The sequence below is a fragment of the Notolabrus celidotus genome, chromosome 20 (genome assembly GCF_009762535.1).
Source record: "Notolabrus celidotus isolate fNotCel1 chromosome 20, fNotCel1.pri, whole genome shotgun sequence".
Taxonomy (NCBI): domain Eukaryota; kingdom Metazoa; phylum Chordata; class Actinopteri; order Labriformes; family Labridae; genus Notolabrus; species Notolabrus celidotus.
In genome coordinates, this window is record NC_048291.1 from 20747437 (window position 1) to 20769962 (window position 22526).

Sequence of the window (22526 nt, forward strand, 5' to 3'; positions counted from 1 at the left end):
CTATCTATCTATCTATCTATCTATCTATCTATCTATCTATCTATCTATCTATCTATCTATCTATCTATCTATCTATCTATCTATCTATCTATCTATCTATCTATCTATCTATTCAGAACCATCAAAGTGTTGTCAATATTGATGCCTCTAAATGAGCTGCACAAGGAAACAGGACCACCAGCAACATGGCTGATCATTTCTAGTTTGGAATTATTGATGCCTGAATCCACTGCTGGGTGGGTTAGGTGTCAGACAAAGTCAGTTACAGAACACACCAAAACAGTGTATCATTTTTGCTGCAACATTTTTCAATGCATTTGACCTTAGAGGAACAGCAGGAGGTGTTAAAAAAACACTACCAAAACATGGGCATGATAAAATCAGCAATAAGGTTTCCCTTTGTCGACAGGGGGCGCCAAAATCTACACAAACCAAAAGTTCCTTACAGGAGCTTTAACCAGGAGATTTATATCTGTGGTTTTGATTCTGCATAGGAAATGTTTTGACCCTTTCACACATTATTTCTAAATAGACCCAGATCTTTGGGATTGAATTAAATCACTCATTCTTCCTAATGACAAAATAATGTTAATTTAGAATCTCTTCAGTAGAGAATCAGCCCTATATTGCTAACCAGCAAACTATCTCCCTGAAGTATAAACCTGTTCGCAACATTGGGGTTAGAATATTACTTTGAAACTTTTTAGGCTCCCATAAGTCATTTCTTGACAGTTTAATTTCGACTCCATCGCTCCATCATTCCAAGACAAGAAGACAATGAAATACTGAATTAAGTGCCATTAAAACTACATTACTTTACATCAGCTATTGTAACGGTCAAAGAAAGAACCACTCAACCTGCAGGTTGTCAGCTTGCACTGTGGGTAATGAGGTAATGACACAAAAGATTACAAACAAAATAGAAACAAATGGAATATTTCAGTTATATAACTTTTTGCTATACATAGTTTTTTTTACCAGGAATATAAGTCTGGACGTTAAAAGAAAACTGTGTTACACAAACACATAAACTTATAGAAGTCATTTAAAGATAACAGGTTGTTGCAGAGATCCCCCCGGAATGTCATAGGCAAATTAAACAGGCACTCCATGAACTTAGTATTGCACTTTAATACAGTTTGAAAGTTTATGAAAGACAGATTTTAAAATAATTGTTTTTATTGAAACACCAGACACAAACTTACTGAATTTCAGCCCCTTGGATGGGCTGAGCTCGAAATAAATAAATAAAACCAGCTGGATCCTACAATTCCAAGTTGTACCAATGTGATGTAAAACTGAGCTGTATGCTGAGTTAAAATCATTGTTTTGCTAACTGGGCTGCCAATTTACACCTTTGATCCATTCTCAAAGCTTGCATAGCCAATTTAAAGATGATGTATTAATGACACATCTATAGAAACCCACTGGATCAGCAGTAAACAGAGTTGACAGCTAGATAAAGAAAAAAAGTTGAGCATTTTGCAGGTAGAGAGCTAATTCCCACAGGCTGGTGGAGACCAAAAGCAGAGCTTAAGATAAGCTTAAGTCAGTGACATGACTGAACAACTGCTTAAGTTTTCCATAATTTTAAGTTTTGGATGACACATTTTTCATTCTAACTTGGGAAATAAAGATATGAAGATAAATGTTTGTTTAGAAATTGTTTCTGTTATCCTCAAGTGCCCAGAGAAGTTTATTTTCTGCATGGCTTGCAGAAAGTAAATCTCCCAGAGTAAAACCGTTCCAACAATTTGTTATAAAAACTCTCCAGTGAAATTTGGATAAAGAGGCTGTGTAACAATTCTTATCATGAACTCAATTCCTTGAAAGATATATCAACAGTGGGAACAACAAGGGCCTACAAACCTAAGAACTGTCAAGTCACCGTAACTAAACCAGCAACAGAAACAACAATATTGCAAAGCCAAACCAAAGTAAACCAAACACTTCTAAGCCTGCAGCCATGTTCTGCCCATTAGGATCAGATACCTTAAACTCTGGAAAAACTTTGGAAAAGCCCAAAACAACTATGAAAATCTTCAACCATTTTTAAAGGAGGAGCAGTACTTTAAAGCCTGGGAAAAACTAAACTTGATGTTCTGAGACATAAGCAAATAAACCCAACCTTATCAGCGACTACAGCTGTTTTTAAAAACTTAAAACTAAAGACAGAATTACAGATGCTGTCTAAAGATCAACTGAAATAAAAGTGAGTCAGGAAGTAGACCAGGACCAGAAATAAAACTGGATTAAACCCATGGCTGCTGGAGGAGGAGATCCTCCTCCGACCCTCTGATGCTCTTCAGGATCAGGTTTCCTCCTGCTCAGCCCCCCTTCTTGCTCTGATCCAAACTCAGCTGTGGAATTATAGAAGGAGGGACCTTCTGATTTTCCTTCTTCTGTTCTTCTGTTTTTTTCTCTCTTTGAAGGAGGGGTCCATTCTTGTCTTCCCTAAACGTGAGCGGCAGCAGCTGGGTAATGAGGGTGCGTCCCCACTCAGTCCAGTCCCCAGCACCTCCCAGTTCTTCAGGCTCCCATATAAAAACCCTGGTGGAAAGTTCGTGTAGGCAGTAGGGAGTTTTCTGCTGGGGTCAGGAGGACTGTGAACAGACAAGCGGACCCTGCCCCAAACACCCGTGTATGAGTGGAGTGTAGCAGAAAGAGAAAACATCCCCAACTTTTTTCCTCTCTTGCCTCAAAGAGTCTACATGTCTAGTGGCATCTAGACATGTTCAGCTTTGTGGATTTGCGGCTGGCGCTGCTGCTCAGCGCAGCAGTGCTCTTGGTCAGGGCGCAGGGCGAGGACGACCGTAAGTTTCACCATTGTTTACTGGACCTTCTCAACCCATTTTTTTGTTTTTTGTTTTTTTACTGGTTTTTGAAGTGGATTTTCTCTTCATGGGTGGACGACTGCCGAGATCTTAGAGAGGAGAAGAAAGGAAAAAGTTTGACATAGAGATAAGAACTTTGATGCTATTGCCTCCTTTATGCATAGGTTCACAGATAAACAGAGCAACAGATTACCTTGGAGTTTAGACAGTACAGTGTGTGCGTAATGCATTGGGCATCCCAAGGAGGCCTCCCTCTCCACCTCTCTCCTTGGGTTTGTTAATGTCTCTCAGCCCCCCCCCCCCCCCCCCCCCCCCCTCCTGTGCATGCAGAGCGAGTTGCTGCAGGTTTTCCTAGCTTTCCTCTAGGCAAAGTTTATAGCAGAGTATGGCAAAATTGCACGATTTAAACCCCAAAATGTCTCGTATCTTCAAAGAAATATCAGCGTATGGTCTGATTTAAAAACCTGATCCCTCCACGGCATTTTGGCAGAACTCGAACCTCTAAAAGGTTGACATGGGCCTGAAATGTCCACAGTTTTGAGGGTAAGACTGAAGAAGGAAGGAAAATGGATTTTGCACGCCAACTTTAGCAGAAATCCCTGCTTTCCTCCAGCAGACACGAGGTAGACAGGGAAAGTGCTTCACAGGCCTGATTGATGTGGCAGAGAAATTCACTGCCTGGAGCCAAGTGAAGAGTTGGCCAGGTGAGAGAGAGAGAGGAAAACAGAGGGAGGGAGAGGCAGCAGGCGTAGTCTTGTCTAATGGAAACATTTGACCTCTGCAGCCTGAGAAGCCTTTTTTCCTACAATTTAGACCTTTTAAAGTAAGTCACTGATAGAGAAGTGCCACAGTGTAGATACCCTGTAGATACTTTTTCTTCCTGTAAGATGACAAAGAAAATCAGCTCAGCTCTGAAAACAAGAACCAAGAGGCAGAAATGCAGTTTTCCAGATGTTCCTCTTGTCTGGAAAGGACTCAGCTGTCTGCCTGCCTGTCTATCTGAAGCAGATGTTGTTTGACCCTCTGAACGGTCTCACAGCGCCACCTAGAGGCTCTTCTCAGCACCTGCAGACACATCTGGCCGCCACGTCCCCTACAACGCCTCCTCCTCCTCCCTCCTCCTCTTCTTTTCCACTCTTTTTTTTGTTACCTCTAATTACAAGCATATGCGGACTGTTTCCACCAGCAGCTGCCAAGCCAACAGTCTGCTATACTGCTGCTTTTCCCTCTGAGCTCAGCACTGTGGCATGCTGGGAGATTTATAAGCCTTTGAAATGAGCCTCGCTTTGGGTTTGCTAAGGAGCTCACTGAAGTGATGAGGCTCAAGTAACTTTAGGGTTGTAGGGCATAGGAGCGCTGAGTTATTCTATCGTGGTTACATGGAGGTGAAATCACAAGGAGACGCGTAATCTCCGTGCGTAATGATGATGTGCATCCAGACGCAGCGCGTCGGTGACCTTTCTGTCACCTCAACCTCTTTCTGGTGCGATTTTGAGGCCACTTCCTGTCCACCTGTCCCCATTCGACTAGCTTGATGTTTTTACATTTGTGCCTTGAACAGGGTTTTGCTTTTCCTGATTATTGTTTTGTCAATGTGTTAAAGTTTTAGGTCTTTTCCTAACAGGACGCACTTTAAGTGTGACAGCAGAAGCAAAAGAGCGTGCAGATCACTACTATAAGATTATGTATTTTAGATATAATTTGAAAATTACACTGCAATGAAGTCACTAGTTGACTTTATATGAGCTTAATAATTATCAATGATGAGTATGAGAGAACATGGTGTTTGGACGCTTTAAACGTTTAGACATTTAATTTTATGTCATAATATTTTGTTTTCCTTTTTTCTAATTTTTATTCTAAGCAAATGTTAATACCAAGACTTGGTATTTCATAGGAATACTTATTTTATTTATTTTTTGTCAGAATGTGTCCAGATCTCTCATCACTCTATCTCCCCCCTAAGGTACGGGCGGAAGCTGCACCTTGGACGGCCAGGTGTTTGCGGACCGGGATGTGTGGAAACCAGAGCCATGCCAGATCTGTGTGTGCGACAGCGGCACGGTGATGTGCGATGAAGTCATCTGCGAGGACACAACTGACTGCCCCAACCCCGTCATCCCCCATGACGAGTGCTGCCCCATCTGCCCCGACGACAGTACGACCCCTCAGTCTTTGCCTATGTCCTCATTTTATCCATTTGGTTTTACCACTTCTTCCATTTTTACTAGACACAACACCTGCAGTCATTTTTATGTGTTTTCTCCTTTTTCTCACATATTATTTTTCAAGTTTTTACACAAAAATTAAATTCAAAATGTCTTTCAGTCTGTTTTCCTCTCTTTCTCTCATTTCTCAAACTTCACCTGACACGTTATACAAAAACACTCTTCCTACTCCTGTTCTCACATGTAGCACTAAGCTTAACTTCATGCTAAGCTAATGCTACGTTTTGTCATCTTCCTAGTTTCATTTGGATGTTGTTCAGTATTTTAACCCCCGGTTTGTCTTTCTTTTTCTCTCTGCAGGCTTCAAGGACTCTCAGGTTGAGGTAAGCCTACATATTGATCACTTTATTGATTTCCAGCAATTCAGACAATTATCATTAATTGTATAAATCACTGCTAAGTACTGCCTTTCCTTTGCAATATATTTATCATGACCATCAACACATAGGCTGCATAATTCAATGTAACAAAAACAGCTTGTTACATCTGATTGTATTAGTTATTGATCATTGATGGAAAATAGATGATCAGCTGTTAGATGTTGGTGCCCTAATTGGATTTATGCAAATGTTTTGGTTTTTTTCCAACAAGAGCAGACGCATTTAATACATTTATTAAATCACTTCATTCACTACATCAGATGCATAACTAAATATGTTCTTTATTTTTCTTTGTTTTCCTCACAGGGACCCAAGGGAGAGCGTGGACCTAAGGGAGACAGGGTAAGTGCACACTGTCCGCCTGTTGTTCATATAACTCTTTGCTTTCTGGCCAGCTGAGGACCTGGTGGTGTGTTCACTGTCTGAGGTGAAATCCTGTCTATTAAGCAGCTACACTATAATGTGGTCAAATACAGGCACATGTGGAAACATGACTTAGATCATCTGGTGCTGTGAAGTTTCCATGATCTTTGAGTGAAATTTGAGAAATAATCGATAGACGAGCTGGTGGACATGACTTCAGATTGTTTGTTTTACTGGCTTTTGTCATGCTCAAACACTGTATATGATCATAGATTTTGCATGTAAATAGTGTATGTCTTTCCTGCAGATTAGCTGCAAAAAGTAGATGCATGCAATGAGCCCCAAAACCAGAAACACACACATGCACCAAAGAGAAGAATTTGTTCTTCCACTGCTACATAAAGTCACTATCTTTAGTTTCAAGATGTAGCAAGAAATTTGCAGTAACAGGGTTCATTATTCACAGAGAGCAAGGTAAAGATGTGTGAGTGAAAACATGCTGAGGTCAGTTGAGACATGCAAACTGTGGGTGAAGATGTTTGGAGCAGGGGGGGACAGAGTGGAAACTTTCTGCTCAAAGTTGGAAAAAGTGAGGAGAGGGTTCTTCTTTTAATTCAACAAATGAAAAATATTATTTTATTAAATGTTTGAAACTGAAAAATCAAACTTAATGTTGACTTAACTGTTGACTGGCATAAAGAGCACCTCAATGTGAGTTGTTGAAAAACTGGTGTTTTGCCTACTGGTGAGGGTAATTTTATACAAATGTTGGACTTGCCAATTTAAATGTATCATTCAATATTTGACAGATCTTAACAATAATTTTCAACATATAATGTTTTGATTTAGGCAGCTGTCCAGTTGAATTTGAAGTACCTGAGTCATTTAATTTCGTCTTTGTAGCAATGATTATTAAAATCTATTTATGAAATATTTTATTAGGAATAAATACCTCCCATAATTTATTCAAACTTTTTGATTATGTTGAAGTTAATTTATACAGAGCAGGTCTTTTCCCTTCCTGTATGCTGATGTCACATGACCACATGATCAGTCTTAAAGCAAGTTGCATATCCTCAGATGTAATGCTGATCTCCTCACCATAGGGAAAAATAGCCCTGGCAGGACACATATAGGAAATAAGATATTAGTCATGTGACTTGGGTGGATGTCCCTCTCTTTGTGTATGTGTCTACATTGAAGCCCTGCACTCAAGTGACCCTTTCATTTTGGATCATAAGCCTGACATCCTCTGTCGGTCTTGTCCCCAAATCTGCAGGGTCTTCCTGGTCCCGCTGGTAATGATGGTATCCCCGGCCAGCCTGGTATGCCTGGACCTCCCGGCCCCCCTGGACCCCCTGGCCTCGGTGGAGTAAGTTATGATTTTTTATTAATTTTTTTAAATGTTCTTGTTTTTATGTAAGGTTGATTAGCTCTGAGCCAACCATGTGAGGAAAACAGACTTTACTTTGAATGCATGACGCTCATGCAGAAGACAGGTGCGGCTTCATATCAGATCTCTAAAGTCAACAACTTCTTCTTACAACAACTTGTCCTGTAGTTTTTTGGATCGCATTGTCATCACACAGCCTCAGACAATTTCAAATGTCTATCCATTTTCATATCCATTTTAAGCATCACAATAGACCTGTGAAACATAAGATCATAGAGGTGCGGGAGGACAGAAAGTTCTGGTAAACTCAAATCCAATCTCCAAGCTTGGAGAAAGCACTTTATCCATAAGATGGTCCAGTCTGGGTCAGTAGGTCAGAAACTTAGAAGCTAAATGCTTATTTTTTTTAGCACATGCAATATATTTATTGTACCAATAACACATTGAAATACTTAATATGCTAAGCTAACATTGCCAAATACACTCTATCCAATATAGCACTGTGTTACATTCAACCATCAATTTCCATCCTTGTTCAGTAGCTATCATTCAGTCATTCATTGAGCTAAAATAACCTCACTAATAATTGTGTTGTATTTTGACTGACATGCTAACTTGCTAGGCTTTGCTAACATGACATATCAAGAACCAATCAATGACTAGCATGCTAATTTGCATCTAAAACATCATGCTATGATTCAATTTACTGCTGACTTCTGTAGTCATTTTGTACACAAAAGCCATGTTTGAACTTCCTTTCTAGTTAATGATCAATCTCCTGTATGTGTAATATTTATCTTGGACACAATTGCTAAATCCCCACATTTAGCTAGCATGACACCTTAGCCCAGGTTGTCTCTATGACCTTTGGCTTACATGCTCATTTAAAAGTTTTAGAATGGATCATTCTATAATCCAGTTGGCTAAAGACATCCATCCTTTATAAGGCTAGCAAGACCTTCCATTGTAGCACCGTGCAAAGCTAGAAAAGACAACAAGCCAAGATTGTATACCTCCTTTGACTGCAAGGTGTGTAAAGCCTGATATGTGACTCATGTGGTCACATAACAACAGTAGCATCCAGAGTCTTCAATGAGACTAACAAATCCTACATCAAGTCCGAGGTCATTGGAGCAAAGTTGGCTTGTAGCAAAGTGAAGGAAACCAAAAATTTGACCAGACAACATGATGAAATATTGTGGAGCATAATAAGAAAAGGAGGTAGAGAGTATGGTTATCATAAAGCACACTCATTTTGCTATTGGACCTGATGTTTTTCTTAGATTTGTATCTTTATGAATCATGATCTGGATATCCTTTTTGAATGATTCCTTATCCATATTAAAGTTTATTCTCTGGCCGATACATACAAACGAATGCATCTTGGCTTTGAATAATAATGAGTCATTAAAACTAAAATGTCAGTTTATACGAAACACGAAACATTTGGATTCAAATTTTTACACCTCTCTTTGCTCTCCCCCAGAACTTCTCCCCTCAGATGTCTGGTGGCTACGATGACAAATCCCCTGCCATGCCCGTGCCTGGACCTATGGTAAGTAGCACACACAGAAACACACAAACAAGCACTATCTATGTGTATTTCACCAACAATCATGCAGATCTATAGTGTCTGACCTTGCCCTTTTTGATTGACAGGGCCCAATGGGACCCCGTGGACCCCCTGGATCTGCTGGTGCAAGCGTAAGTACATCATTTCCTCCTTTCAACTCATGATGTTTTAAATTTAAAGCTTCAAAAAATGAGGACAGTGAGAGTTTTTCACACATTATGACCTCACTGGGTCGCTGCTGCAGTCGGCATCGCTGCATTTCCTGTAGCTGACCTCCAAATGTAGTTGTATCATTGAACAATCACACAAACACAGCCTACATGTCTAGGTGCTAGATATCTTCACACATCTTCCACACCTGAGTTTCACTTGTAGCTCCCACAGGCCACACCTGAATAGCACAGTACATAGATGTGCAATTTTAACACAACACTTAGCTAGCACTACCTCACATTAGCAACATCCAGCCTCATTCAAAATTTTTAGCTACTGGTTGAGCTTTCAACTCTGCTACTGTTCCTATCCAAGTGGCAAAAGTATCCTGACATGGACTAGCCAAAAGGATGCATTTAAATCTGATAGAGACTGTTGTAATGCTGGTTTTCTGAATTGTGTTTATGTCTGTTTGCCAACCACAGGGACCTCAGGGATTCACTGGCCCCCCTGGTGAGTCTGGAGAGCCTGGAGCTTCTGTAAGTATCAGAAACATGGAAACAAATATCCACCAGCAATAGAAGTGTGTCACCATTCTTACCTTTTTGCGTGTCTTTCTTTACAGGGTCCCATGGGTCCCCGTGGAGCTGCTGGTCCCCCTGGAAAGAACGGAGAGGATGTGAGTACAGTAGACTAGATATTCGCTAATTCGCCATCTATGTTTCAGTTTGGATTAAAGACAGACTCTTATCACTCTACTGATCCCCTGCTCTTCTTCTTCCTCTAGGGTGAGTCTGGCAAACCTGGACGCGGTGGTGAGCGTGGACCTTCTGGCCCACAGGTAAGTTGCAAGAGCTGTGTATTAATTCTCAGGGATGTCATGAAAAGTGCAACAACTGAGCTGTGATAATAAATTTTGTCTCCTGTCTCTTTCCCTCAGGGAGCTCGTGGTTTCCCCGGAACCCCCGGTCTGCCCGGCATCAAAGGACACAGAGTGAGTCAGAGCTTTCATCTCCTCGAGTGGAAAAAGACAAATCAAAGGTATAACATCTGAATGAAACTAATCTGTGTGCCTCTTTCTCTGTAGGGATTCAGCGGTCTTGATGGAGCCAAGGGAGACTCTGGCCCCGCCGGCCCCAAGGTGATGTCTCATCTCTTAACTCCTCTTTTAGACTCTGACACTAGGTGAAAAAAAAATCTGTTTTAACAGCGACATAGGCTCCATGACAGAGGCAAAAATAGACTTTTTAGCATTAGTAATTGTAGCTGCTAGGATAACAACAGCAGCAATATCACTTAAAGCATCAGGAGTAACAGCAGCATTGCTAAAACTTGTCATAGAAATATTAGCTTGAGTTGTATAGTAGTCCTCGAGTGAATTCAATTATGCTTTTTAAAAGTCTGGAAAAGTTTCCACAAAGATTTATACAAGAATGAAAACAGTGGAGGCAGCAGAAGCTGAGATATCCTGACTTTTAGCCCCTAGATTTAGCTTAAACATGCTACTACATTTCGCATAATGCTCATTCTCGTTGACAACTCTTCTGACTACTAAACAAATGTGTAAAATTGGCAGTCTGGCCATTTAAATAATTCTAGGTGTAAATATACATTTTTGTTACAGCAGTGTCATAAATAGCACAAGGAGCAGCCATAGCAGCAATATTGGCTGTGTGTTAGCCTGCAGCAGTCATGTTGACTTTTCCGGTCATTTTAGTACTTTTTGGCTAGCAGCAGCGGGAGTAGTAGCTGCCTGTTAGCTAATAGCAACTGTTTTGGCTAGCAGCTGCAATAATGGCTACTTATTGGTTAGTTGTAGCTATTCTAGGTATTTATTGGAGTGGAAGTGGAAGCAATGTGGGCCAGTCATTGGCTAGCAACAACCATATCAGCCATATATTAGCTAGTTGCAGCTACGCAGGCCACTTATTGGCAAAAAGCAGCCATGGTAGCTAGTTAAAATCCCATTTTGATGTCTGTTATTCTCAACACCTGCCTGTTTGTTCCCATGTGTTCAGGGAGAGGCTGGATCTGCTGGTGAGAACGGAACCCCTGGAGCTATGGTGAGTAATCAACCCAGCTCTCCTCCATATTTACCATAAAGTTACCATTTTGGATTTACCCTCCTTTCTGTTTAATTCAAACGGTGTAGCTGACTGACTCTTTATTTCTCTGTCTCAGGGACCTCGTGGTCTGCCTGGTGAGAGAGGTCGCACTGGTGCCAATGGAGCTGCTGTGAGTTCATAAACACAAACCCCAAAACACACACAGCCCTACTACAACCAACCAATCAGTTATTACGGTAATGAACAGATAATCCAAACTTATTTGTGTGTGTGTGCTGCAGGGAGCTCGTGGTAACGATGGTGCTGCTGGTTCTGCTGGACCTCCCGTAAGTCTTTTATTCTATAGAAATTAAATAAGGTTCCTGAACTCTTATTTGTTTAAAGATGTAGCTGTAATCTATGAGGGTTTAATCAATGCAGTTTTGACTCTTTTTGTCATCAAATCAATGGACTTTCTCTGAACCCTTGTTTCTTTTATTTCTAATCAGGGTCCCACTGGCCCCGCTGGACCCCCTGGATTCCCTGGTGGCCCTGGATCTAAGGTACTGCTGCAACCAATATCATCCACCGCACCATACAAAATAACATAACACTTCTTTTCTTTTTCCTCTTTTCTTCTCTGCTCTCTGAGAGGTGTAGCTCTCTTTAGAAAGATACAGACCCGACTTAGCTGCATGTCTTTGAATTTATATCCGACCCACAAATTTGACCCCAGTAGAGGTTGAATGGGATTGGGGTTGCTTAAGGTCATCCAAGTTGCAAACTGACATACAGTTGTGATCAAGTTTGCTTCTTTTGTTGATAATCACTCAACATAATATCATAAATTCCTTGTGATATGACCATGTAGTGGGATCTTTTGCCTTTTATTTACACTTCTTTTCTATAACTTGTCCTCTTTTTTGTCATCACTGCGCCTGTCATCACATCTTGCTTTGCTCATGATTATTTCACTGAATCCTGTCCCTTCTTTTCCCCCTCCACCAGGGAGAAGCCGGAGCTCAGGGTAGTCGTGGAGGCGAAGGCCCCGCTGGAGCCCGTGGTGAGCCTGGTAATGCCGGACCTGCTGGCGCTGCTGGACCTTCTGTAAGGATACATAATAACTTCCTCCGACAGACTTTTGGGGATTTAGATGAATTCCCAACCATTTTAACATCTTTCTCCTCCTTCTTTCTCAGGGAAACCCCGGTGTTGATGGAGCCCCCGGAGCTAAGGGAGCACCTGTGAGTACCTTCCTTAACACATATACATTATACATTATAGATGAACATGTCAGGGTGGAGGGTTTGAATCCCATTCTATCTAAAAATGATGAGGGGCTGATAAAGTAGCCCAGACTGTAGACTGTTTTGTTTTTAATTAAGCCACAAACACTCAGACCTTGCAGCATGATGTGACTGTTTTGTTGCTGTCTGCTGCCCCCTGCAGGGTGCTGCTGGAGTTGCTGGAGCACCCGGTTTCCCCGGACCTCGTGGACCACCTGGACCTCAGGGCGCTGCTGGTGCCCCCGGAGCCAAGGGAAACACTGTGAGTAGAGCTCTCTTAACAATTAAACGACGCAAATGTTGATGCTTTGGTCAATTTTTTGTTTCTTTAATTAATTTAATTTTATCAGAACTAATCCCAGTTAATGGTTTTTATCTTGTCCTCCTTGATAAAAACAATTAATTAGCGTTGAGATTTTATTTGTCTACATTTATATATGGTTGGTTTTTTTCATCCATTTTAGGGTGAAGCTGGTTCCACTGGATCCAAGGGAGAGGCTGGTGCTAAGGGAGAAGCCGTAAGTTCACCACTTTAAGAACGGAGCGCCCCTTCCTTAAACACACATATGTGAATACACGGTCAGTCTCCGATGCCATCTTATTTGTGGGATTGTGTGTTTTTTCTCAAGGGTGCTCCAGGAGCTCAGGGACCCCCAGGACCTTCTGGTGAGGAGGGCAAGAGAGGATCAAGAGGAGAGCCTGGTGCAGGAGGAGCCCGTGGAGCCCCCGGCGAGAGAGTAAGAATCTCACCTTTTTGTATGTATGTGACAGAAGAAGCACGCAGGGAAGAGGGCCGGAGTGGCCGCCTAGTAGTGGGATCTTCTCACCACGTAGATGATGAATCAGAGTTATAAAAAGTGTTACCCTGTTTTTTTGCTACTTCAAAAAGGGAGCTGTTTTATTTCCAACCGAGGGAATTTGAAATCATTCTTACTTTTGTGCAGGTATAAACTTGAAATAGACATAAAATATGATCTGTCTGTTTTATAAATGTATGAACAAAGAAGGTCACAAATGTTGCACACACACACATCAGGCCCATTGTCAAAGTAAACAATGGTGCCCCCTACAGGCCAGAAGAAAAAAGCTGAGCCGCTACACCTGACATTGTCATAATAGCCATATCCCAGGATGTTCTTCCTGTCACTCTCTGCTCTGCTCCACAGTACATCATGTTTTTGCTAACATGTGGCTTTTAAATCACTTTGTAATAATTCTTTAAAAAATCCAATTTGCAAGCATTTTGGGGTTTACTTAGGGGAGCACAACAGGAGCTAGCATTAGTGCTACAGGTGCAAGCTGTAGACTTGTGCTAACAAGGGCTAACCTGAGATGTGTTTGATTCTTTCTACAGGGTGCCCCTGGTGGTCGCGGTTTCCCTGGCTCTGATGGCCCTAGTGGACCTAAAGTGAGTCAAACACGCTGACATGTGATGCACCCTTCAGTGTGATATACAAGCCAATGACTTACTTCAGAACAGTTTATGATAGAACTCATTTTTTATTTTGGTTCCCTCTTGTCTCTCTCCTAAAAGGGTGCAAATGGTGAGCGTGGTGCCCCTGGTGCTGTTGGAGCCAAAGGTTCCACTGGCGAGTCTGGCCGTACCGGTGAGGCTGGTCTGCCCGGAGCTAAGGTGAGCGTTCTGTCTACCACACATTTTCTGCATCATTATTTATTTGCAGCAGAAGCCTGTTTCTCACCTTTGACCTCCTCTACATGCAGGGTATGACTGGTAGCCCTGGCAGCCCTGGACCTGATGGCAAGACTGGATCTGCTGTAAGTTCATGCCCATTGACCTGTTTCCATCAAATCCATCATGAAGAAACCATAAACCTTTTTGTTAATCTTCAACAAATCTGCTTTTCCAGGGAGCTTCTGGACAAGATGGTCGCCCTGGACCCCCTGGCCCCGTTGGAGCCAGAGGCCAGCCCGGAGTCATGGGATTCCCCGGACCCAAGGGAGCTGCTGTGAGTGATATTTACTACTTATCTTCTACTTTTGCACAGGATCAACATTTGGAAATGAGAAGTAGGCTCAACTGACGGTCTCCAGATCTGTGGTAAATGTGTTTTTCCTCTTCTGCGTGCAGGGTGAGGGTGGAAAGCCTGGTGAGAGAGGAGTGATGGGACCCACTGGCCCTGCTGTAAGTTGACTACACTCTCCTTTTCCTACTGGACTCTTTTGTTTACATGTAATACATAACATCAAAAGCCTGTGTGTCTCAAAGTTTGCCATCCTCCTACACAGGGTGCCCCAGGAAAGGACGGTGAACTTGGTGCTCAAGGTGCAACTGGACCTGCTGTGAGTAAAATTACCCACAAACCCCCACAGTAACACATATCTGACTATCACCTCATAAGCTGGACAGTCTTCTACTACAATAACTCCACAAGTCATACTCAAAATCACCTTACCTCTGGTCACTTTCTGTTAGCTGTAATAGATGTTCTCTCTTTCATTCTTAGGGACCCTCTGGTGAGAGAGGAGAGCAGGGAGCTGCTGGTGGTCCTGGATTCCAGGGTCTTCCCGGACCCCAGGGTGCCATTGGTGAGAGTGGAAAGCCTGGAGAGCAGGTAATAACCGAGATAGGAATAACTAGTATGACTTTTATGACTTTAATATTTCAGAGTTGACTCATAAATTGCCTCTCTTTGTGTTTAGGGTCTGCCTGGTGAAGCTGGAGCCCCAGGACCTAATGGAAATAGAGTAAGTAGCTTGCTAATAAATCGATACATTCACAGTTTGCTCCCAGCAAATGCAGCCTTTCAAGAGTAGTCTATGTACAACTCAAAATACATTCATTTTCAGGACTTAAATGTCCTCAGACAGCAAAAAACATTGGTGTTTTGCTTTTTGTAATACACTGCTTCAATTATAGACGCTAGTTTAAATATGTTAAGCTAAAGCTTGCAAATAACAGAAATGCAGAAGGATGTTGGTTAGCCTGCATTGCTAATTTTGAGCTTATATTTTCAAAATTGAACAAAAAAGAAATAACTGAGGGTGTACAATATGATCATAGGATAGATCCTTTGTGTTATAGGTTGGATATATATTATAAATATGAGGCCTTGTTTAGCAGTTACAATGTTAAGGAGGTCTGATTTAAAATTTATGCTCTGAAAAGAATCTCTAAAACTTCTCTAACCTTCCTCACTCAGGGAGACAGAGGATTCCCCGGTGAGCGTGGTGCCATTGGCCCAGCTGGACCTGCAGGTGCTCGTGGATCCCCCGGGTCTGCTGGAAATGATGGTGCTAAGGTAAATCCCAGGAGGCTTGAAGATTACAAGATCTTGTACAGTCTCTCTGATTTAATGCTTAACCTCCTCTCTCCTTTTTCCTCTTCTTCTTAGGGAGATGCTGGTGCCCCCGGTGCTCCTGGAGCTCAGGGTGCCCCAGGACTGCAGGGAATGCCTGGTGAGCGTGGTTCCGGTGGTCTGCCTGGACTGAAAGGAGATAGAGTGAGTAATTGATATTCTTAGTGCTTTCAATATTTTCTGTAATTAGTGATTGTAGAGAATCACATAACCCTTCCAAGATTGACAGATTTTATGCCTTTATGCAACAAAAACACTTCCCTGTGATCAGTTTAATGAGTTTAAACCCCTTGCCACAGCTTTCCAGATCAATATCCTCACCATCACACCAACTGCATTTTCAATGAACCCATAATAGGGACCAGCACTTTTCCCATTGAGGTCTTTGTTATACAGGATGTCACGTATGATCTCCTTTTGTATAACTCACTCTCCCACTCGATCCAAAAACACAGGGTGACCAAGGAGGCAAGGGTGCTGATGGTGCTCCTGGTAAGGATGGACCCCGTGGTTTGACCGGACCTATTGGACTTCCCGGACCTTCTGGATCCACCGGAGACAAGGGAGAGCCTGGCCCTGGCGGAGCTGTTGGACCCTCTGGAGCCCGTGGAGCCCCTGTAAGGACCTGTCTGTTATACTTTGAGGATCTGTAGATGAATCCTCAGCTAAAAGTTCTCCAGTTGAGTCACACTCTTGCTTGACTCTTCCTTTTACCCTTTGTTCCTCAGGGTGAGCGCGGAGAGGCCGGCCCACCTGGACCCGCTGGATTCGCAGGACCTCCTGTAAGTCTTCTTCTCTCACTAACTTTTTTTCATTGTTGTTGCTTGTGCTCAAAGTTCGGTGAGACCTTTCCTAAGAAGTCATGTTTTGCTTCATCGTCCTCCAACACAGGGTGCTGATGGACAGCCTGGTGCTAAGGGAGAGTCTGGAGATAATGGTGCTAAGGGAGATGCTGGTCTCGCCGGCCCTGCTGGACCCACTGGCGCCCCTGGACCTCAGGTTTGTAAAGGCATACATTTGCAATTGGAATGATTCAGAGTGAACTCCAGAAGTCTGTCTGGTCACTTAGCCTGGTACTGGCTCTCAGATGTTTACTGACACAGCGTTGTGTCTTTATCAGGGTCCCGCTGGAAACAATGGTGCTAAGGGAGCCCGTGGACCTGCTGGACCTCCTGTAAGTCACTCCTCTTTTGTTTTTTGTTGTTTACATTGACTTGATACCATTATTTTCCCAGCCAAAGTCAGTTTATGCATCTCCATCTGTTTCCCTAGGGTGCTACCGGATTCCCCGGTGCTGCTGGCAGAGTTGGACCTCCCGGCCCCTCTGTAAGTCATTCTTTAAAGTTCGAGCACGTTTGCCGGAAAAAACCTCCAGGATGATCTCCAGCATTATTGTGTTCTTCTCACAGGGCAACTCAGGACCTCCCGGACCCGCTGGACCTGGTGGCAAAGAGGGACCCAAAGGAAACCGTGGTGAGACTGGACCTGCTGGTCGCACTGGTGAGATGGGCGCTGCTGGACCCCCAGGAGGTCAAGGAGAGAAGGGTAGCCCTGGTGCTGAAGGTCCTTCCGTAAGTTATCTTTGATTCATGTTCATCAAAACAAAATTTAGCAAAGATGATCCTCTAAGCTACAGTCTCCAAGCTTTCAATGAGCTCAAGCAAACCTTTATATTTCTGCAACCCCACATCTTGATGTCTCTCAACATATCATCTACTGCCCCCTGCAGGGTGCTTCTGGTCTGCCAGGACCTCAGGGTATCGCTGGATCACGTGGTATCGTTGGTCTGCCTGGACAGAGAGGAGAGAGAGGTTTCCCTGGTATGCCCGGACCTGCTGTAAGTACTTGGTGTCACTCTAACAACATTTAAAAACAGAAACCTCATAGGGAATTTGATGGAGCCAGAATCCAGAATGCTTTGAAATGGCTTTAAAGATATGGATCAGACACAAGTCCAACTCCAGAAATGTTGAAATCACTTCTTAAAAAAACACTGTGACAAAATTGTATTTAGTACTTCGTCTTACAGCTGTAACACTCGCAAAGCTAAGCAAGCCCTGATAAAGTTGGATTAGTTGGAAAATCTTGACCGACTGTGTCTGTATCACCCACAGGGAGAACTTGGAAAGGCTGGACCCGGTGGTCCATCTGGTGAGCGTGGACCTCCTGGACCCATGGGACCCTCTGGACTGGCTGGAGCCCCTGGTGAGGCTGGACGTGAGGTATGAAGAAACGACTGACCCGTGCACCAAGACCACGCTTATGTATACCGTGTGTATATCTGTGTTCAAGTGTCCTAATCAGTGCACCTTCCTTTGTAGGGAAGCCCTGGAAACGAGGGATCTGCTGGACGCGATGGACCTGCTGGACCTAAGGTGAGTTCAAATTACGCTGCTGCTAAGTAGAGAGCTAACACATTCTGCAGAATGAAATGCTTGATAGCTGAGCTAGAGCTTGTTTCCAAAGTGGAGATTACTTGGATTCAGTTAAGTTAGCTCCAGGATATGTCAGATAAACAACCAGCAAAGTTAGCAAACGACATGCACCAGTCACATCCCTCCAACATAGCACAAGTAAGAGCAAAATGTCTTTGTTATTGTGATTTAGGGAGACCGTGGAGAGTCTGGCCAATCTGGAGCCCCCGGAGCCCCTGGACCATCTGGTGCCCCTGGACCCGTCGGACCCGCTGGAAAGAGCGGTGACCGTGGAGAGTCCGTGAGTGACAACACTTTATTTTGATCGGTTTAATCTTCTTCAGTTATCCTGTACTTTTGCTGTCGGTGAGAGCACAAAATGTGTTTAATTCCTCAAACTAACCTTTGGATTTTTCAGGGACCTGCTGGACCTTCTGGCCCTGCTGGCCCTGCTGGACCTCGTGGCCCTGCTGTAAGTAACAACATCCGCTGTGTTAAATGACTTCTTAAAAAAAAAAAATGAAGAGTTTGCATAGGAGAGAAAGCAACCAAGCCTGAGTCGAGCTTTTCTTTCTCATAGGGCGGTGCTGGACTCCGTGGAGACAAGGGAGAGGCTGGAGAGGCTGGAGAGAGAGGCATGAAGGGACACAGAGGATTCACTGGAATGCAGGGACCTCCTGGACCTGCTGTACGTAACTCTGCACTTTTAACTACGAGTAAACAAAAAATGCATGTAGAGCACGACTTAACTCCTGATGTCTGTTTTGCTTTTGAACACAGGGATCATCTGGAGAGCAGGGACCCGCTGGCACTGCTGGACCCACTGGACCTAGAGTGAGTAAAAAGTCCTGAAGCACCTCGACACAGTTTGAAATGTATTGTTTCTTGTAAGGTTTTGGAGGGACTGTGACACAAAGTCATAAAGTTTCTACTTGATGCTGATTTCAGGGCGCCTCTGGATCTGCTGGTTCTGCTGGTAAAGATGGTATGTCTGGCCTCCCTGGACCCACTGGACCTCCCGGACCTCGTGGTCGCTCTGGAGAGATGGGACCTGCTGTAAGTTACCTCACTGGACAGATGTAAAGGTTTTGATTACCTCTAATATCAGAAAAATAACCTCCTTCTTCTCTCCCTCCTCCTTCCTGTCTTACCTGCCAGGGTCCTCCTGGACCTCCCGGACCCGCTGGAGCACCCGGTGCCCCTGGTGGTGGATTCGACCTTGGCTTCATCTCCCAGCCACAGGAGAAGGCTCCCGATCCCTTCCGCATGTACCGCGCTGATGACGCCAACGTTCTCCGCGATCGCGACCTCGAGGTTGATGGTACCCTGAAGAGCTTGAGCCAGCAGATCGAGCAGCTCCGCAGCCCTGATGGAACCCGCAAGAACCCTGCCAGAACCTGCCGGGACCTGAAGATGTGCCACCCTGACTGGAAGAGCGGTGAGTGAAAAAGGGGCTCAGAAAAAGTGCAACGCAGGAGAGAATAAGGAAAGAATACTCTGTATTCTAGATCTGCGTGTTCTGATCATTTCCTTTCTTTACTTCTTGATCTCCAGGACAGTACTGGATCGACCCCGACCAGGGCTGCGCTCAGGACGCCATCAAGGTTTACTGCAACATGGAGACTGGAGAGACCTGCGTAGCACCAACTCAGCGTGAGGTTGCACAGAAGAACTGGTACGTCAGCAAGAACATCAAGGAGAAGAAGCACGTCTGGTTCGGAGAGGCCATGACCGACGGCTTCCAGGTAACTCATCTGTTCCTTCTTTCATGTACCTTCTCTTTCTCTTCTTTGTCCTTCTTTCTTCAGCCTCTTATTTCAGTCAGTAACATTACTCTCCTTTTCTTTCCCCCACACAGTTCGAGTACGGAAGCGAGGGCTCTCAGCCTGAGGATGTCAACATCCAGCTGACCTTCCTGCGTCTCATGTCCACCGAGGCATCCCAGAACATCACCTACCACTGCAAGAACAGCGTCGCCTACATGGACGCTTCTGCCGGCAACCTCAAGAAGGCCCTTCTCCTCCAGGGCTCCAACGAGATCGAGATCAGAGCCGAGGGCAACAGCCGTTTCACCTACAGCGTCTTGGAGGATGGATGCACGGTGAGGAAACTTGTGCTTATAGTCTCCAATAAACCCCACTTATGACAGAATAAGCGTGCTAAATGCTAAACCCTGCAAAGTCCCAATAAGCAATTTTGTCAGATAGCACAGAAATGGAGGAGTAAACTTGACATCATGAATGCATGGTTGCTTTTGCTGCTACAAGGAATCACTATGCAGCAGCCATTGTTGACATTGATACTAATACATATATCTTCTTCCCTCCCTCCAGTCACACACCGGTTCATGGGGCAAGACAGTCATTGACTACAAGACATCGAAAACATCTCGCCTCCCCATCATTGATATCGCTCCTATGGATGTTGGTGGTCCAGACCAAGAGTTCGGCCTTGAAGTTGGACCCGTCTGTTTCTTGTAAAAAGAGAAATCTGGACTTGAAATTGTTGTTGTGTGCGTGTGTGTGTTTTATTTTTCCTAGCAGTCATCTCTCTCTAAGAAAAGCCCCACCAAAACGTTCCTCTTATGCCATTTTTTCTGAAAAATCCCACCCTTGGCTCGTGATCTGACGAGTTTCCATTTGGCCGTTGTTCCAATGGTCCACTTTGCCTGAAACCTGCACTTCAACAAGATGGCGGCAATGTGGCAGAGTCTGCATCGCCGTGTTCGGGACCACTACTTTTTTTTTGTTTCTGACTCTTGTTTTGTTTTATTTTTTTTCAAATCATCACCAACACCAAGGATCCTGTAAAGAAGACGTTTTGTTTCACTGGCAACAAGAAAATAATATATGCTTCTGTAAAGTGTAAAAAATTGACTTCCCCTCTTCATCCAGCCGAACCAGGCCCCTCTGGAGTTTACAGAAACCAGCAGAAACACAAAGGCGACTTTTGTATTTTTGATACACCACTGCAGTGAGAGGAATGAAAGGACAGTCCCAACAGACAGAACCCAATTGCTTTGTACCACGTTTCCGGTGTTGATGAATAAACGGTGAAACTGACAGCCATGTTTGTCTCTGTTGTTCTGCCCCCCCTCCACCTTCCCCAGACAACTCTGACAACTCCCCCCTCTCCATCCGCTGATGTTGTAGCTGTTGTGATTTGTTTGTTGTTGTGGCCGCTTTATTGTCTGTTCCTTTCAGCTTTATCCTAAAGAAAAGTCACATTAAAACCACCAGCAGAGAAACATGGGTTTAACCTCTTTTTTGAAATCCTCTGGCTACCTCAGAAAAGCAAGGATTGTGTGTTGTACAGAAAAAAAATGGGGCCCTGTGTTTTTTTGAAGTGATGCCTGCAGCTGTTGTGGCGGTTGGTTGGGTAGTCAAAGTTTACCCACACTTTAACAGAAGCAGGAACAGCTAAGACTTAAGGTGCTATTCTTTCTTTGAGGTCACTCTGACGTGGCAGGGCCCTCTTTGGTGCTAAAATGAATCCGTTCATTTTATTCTTGAAGTCTAGGTAGAGACAATCTTTCTGATTTGCAGCCTTGGTAGAGCTGACGGTCAATTTCTCGCTCTTGTTTGAGCTCCAGTGACAACACTTTTTTTTTTTGGTTTGATGTTTTCAACCTCCCCACCGCCTTTCTGTCATTCAAATTCTTCTCCATCTCTTCATCCACAAAATCTGTTGTAGTTTGTTTCTTGTTTTCGTGTTTGGGTGAATTTCTCAGCAACAACAAAAAGAAATTGCAATCGCAGGGAGAGTTTTTAAAATGCACAAAAAAGAGAGCCATCAGGAAAGAATTTGTGAGAAGAGACAGATGGAAACACCACAAGGATCTGTACCTATTTTGTATATGTATAATAAATTGAGATGTTTTTAATTATTTTGAATGCTGAAATAAAGCATGTTAAGTGGTCTAACATTGAATCCTGCCTAATTCCCTGAGTGACTGGCTGACTGCCCCCCTACTTCTTGAATTAAAGCAGCTTTTTTACCTAATTTCCAGTTGTACAGTGACTGATTGAGGAAACATCTCAGAAATGTTTTCCTTGTTAGTTGAGAGTTGTTCATTTTAAAAAGCTAAATAAGGTTATTGGTGGTCCTTGTTTCCTTAAAAGCATCCAGAATGGATTTAAACATAGACTTTTTGACATTTTTTGACAACTAAAAGTATTTTGAACCTTTTTTTGCTTTCAGAAGTTAACAGTCCAAAATGAACACCTTCTTTTTAAGTTACCAATAACCTTCCTCCATGCTTTAGTCTGAAAATTGATCCCATATGATATAAATAGTTCGATGTGGCTCCTAACTTGGCAGAGTAACTGTGGCCTACCTCTCATTTGGTGAAGACTCCTTGTTGTCAGGCATTCCCAAAGAGTTGGTGATGTTTCATCCAGGCCATTAAATCCAATTCAAAAATTAGCATCCTGAATATGCATAATCCAACGGGGAAACACATGTAACTCTCATAATCCAGTGTTATTGAGGAGGGCATTTACCAGCAATAATCCAGTGTTTCAACAGCTATGCAGACCAT

At 43.5% G+C, this 22526-nt stretch overlaps 1 protein-coding gene and 1 long non-coding RNA gene across 3 annotated transcripts; one reads left to right on the plus strand and one right to left on the minus strand.

Annotated features, from left to right (window-relative positions):
• Positions 1-1111: 1111 nt before the first annotated feature.
• On the minus strand, positions 1112-3112 carry LOC117831988. Its single transcript, XR_004635119.1, has 2 exons — positions 3028-3112; positions 1112-2923 (listed from the first exon to the last, which is right to left on the minus strand). It is a non-coding gene; the product is annotated as an uncharacterized LOC117831988 (long non-coding RNA).
• Positions 2568-21909, plus strand: LOC117831987 (collagen alpha-1(I) chain-like). Of its 2 annotated transcripts, none has more exons than XM_034710919.1 (49): positions 2568-2813; positions 4801-4992; positions 5363-5385; positions 5749-5784; positions 7085-7177; positions 8685-8753; positions 8858-8902; positions 9410-9463; positions 9550-9603; positions 9712-9765; positions 9865-9918; positions 10012-10065; positions 10943-10987; positions 11106-11159; positions 11272-11316; positions 11479-11532; positions 11978-12076; positions 12169-12213; positions 12419-12517; positions 12720-12773; positions 12885-12992; positions 13610-13663; positions 13790-13888; positions 13978-14031; positions 14124-14222; positions 14345-14398; positions 14503-14556; positions 14721-14828; positions 14917-14961; positions 15417-15515; positions 15609-15716; positions 16028-16189; positions 16301-16354; positions 16464-16571; positions 16693-16746; positions 16845-16898; positions 16982-17143; positions 17302-17409; positions 17687-17794; positions 17894-17947; positions 18180-18287; positions 18405-18458; positions 18567-18674; positions 18767-18820; positions 18935-19042; positions 19145-19424; positions 19541-19731; positions 19845-20087; positions 20320-21909. In XM_034710919.1, exons 1-49 carry the CDS (start codon positions 2732-2734, stop codon positions 20464-20466), a joined length of 4344 nt encoding a protein of 1447 aa, XP_034566810.1. In that variant the 5' UTR covers positions 2568-2731; the 3' UTR covers positions 20467-21909. The 2 variants fall into 2 exon arrangements, with proteins under 2 accessions (XP_034566810.1, XP_034566811.1); XM_034710920.1 differs by lacking the exon at positions 2568-2813 and adding an exon at positions 4112-4317.
• Positions 21910-22526: the final 617 nt, after the last annotated feature.

What these genes read in the sequence shown, in the direction of transcription:
- LOC117831987 (XM_034710919.1), top strand. Translation starts at nt 2,732, where the DNA reads ATGTTCAGCTTTGTGGATTTGCGGCTGGCGCTGCTGCTCAGCGCAGCA. An exon ending in TTGGACCTCCCGGCCCCTCT is followed by an intron (nt 16,899 to 16,981) that starts GTAAGTCATTCT and finishes TTCTTCTCACAG; the next exon opens with GGCAACTCAGGACCTCCCGG. An exon ending in TCTTGGAGGATGGATGCACG is followed by an intron (nt 20,088 to 20,319) that starts GTGAGGAAACTT and finishes CCCTCCCTCCAG; the next exon opens with TCACACACCGGTTCATGGGG.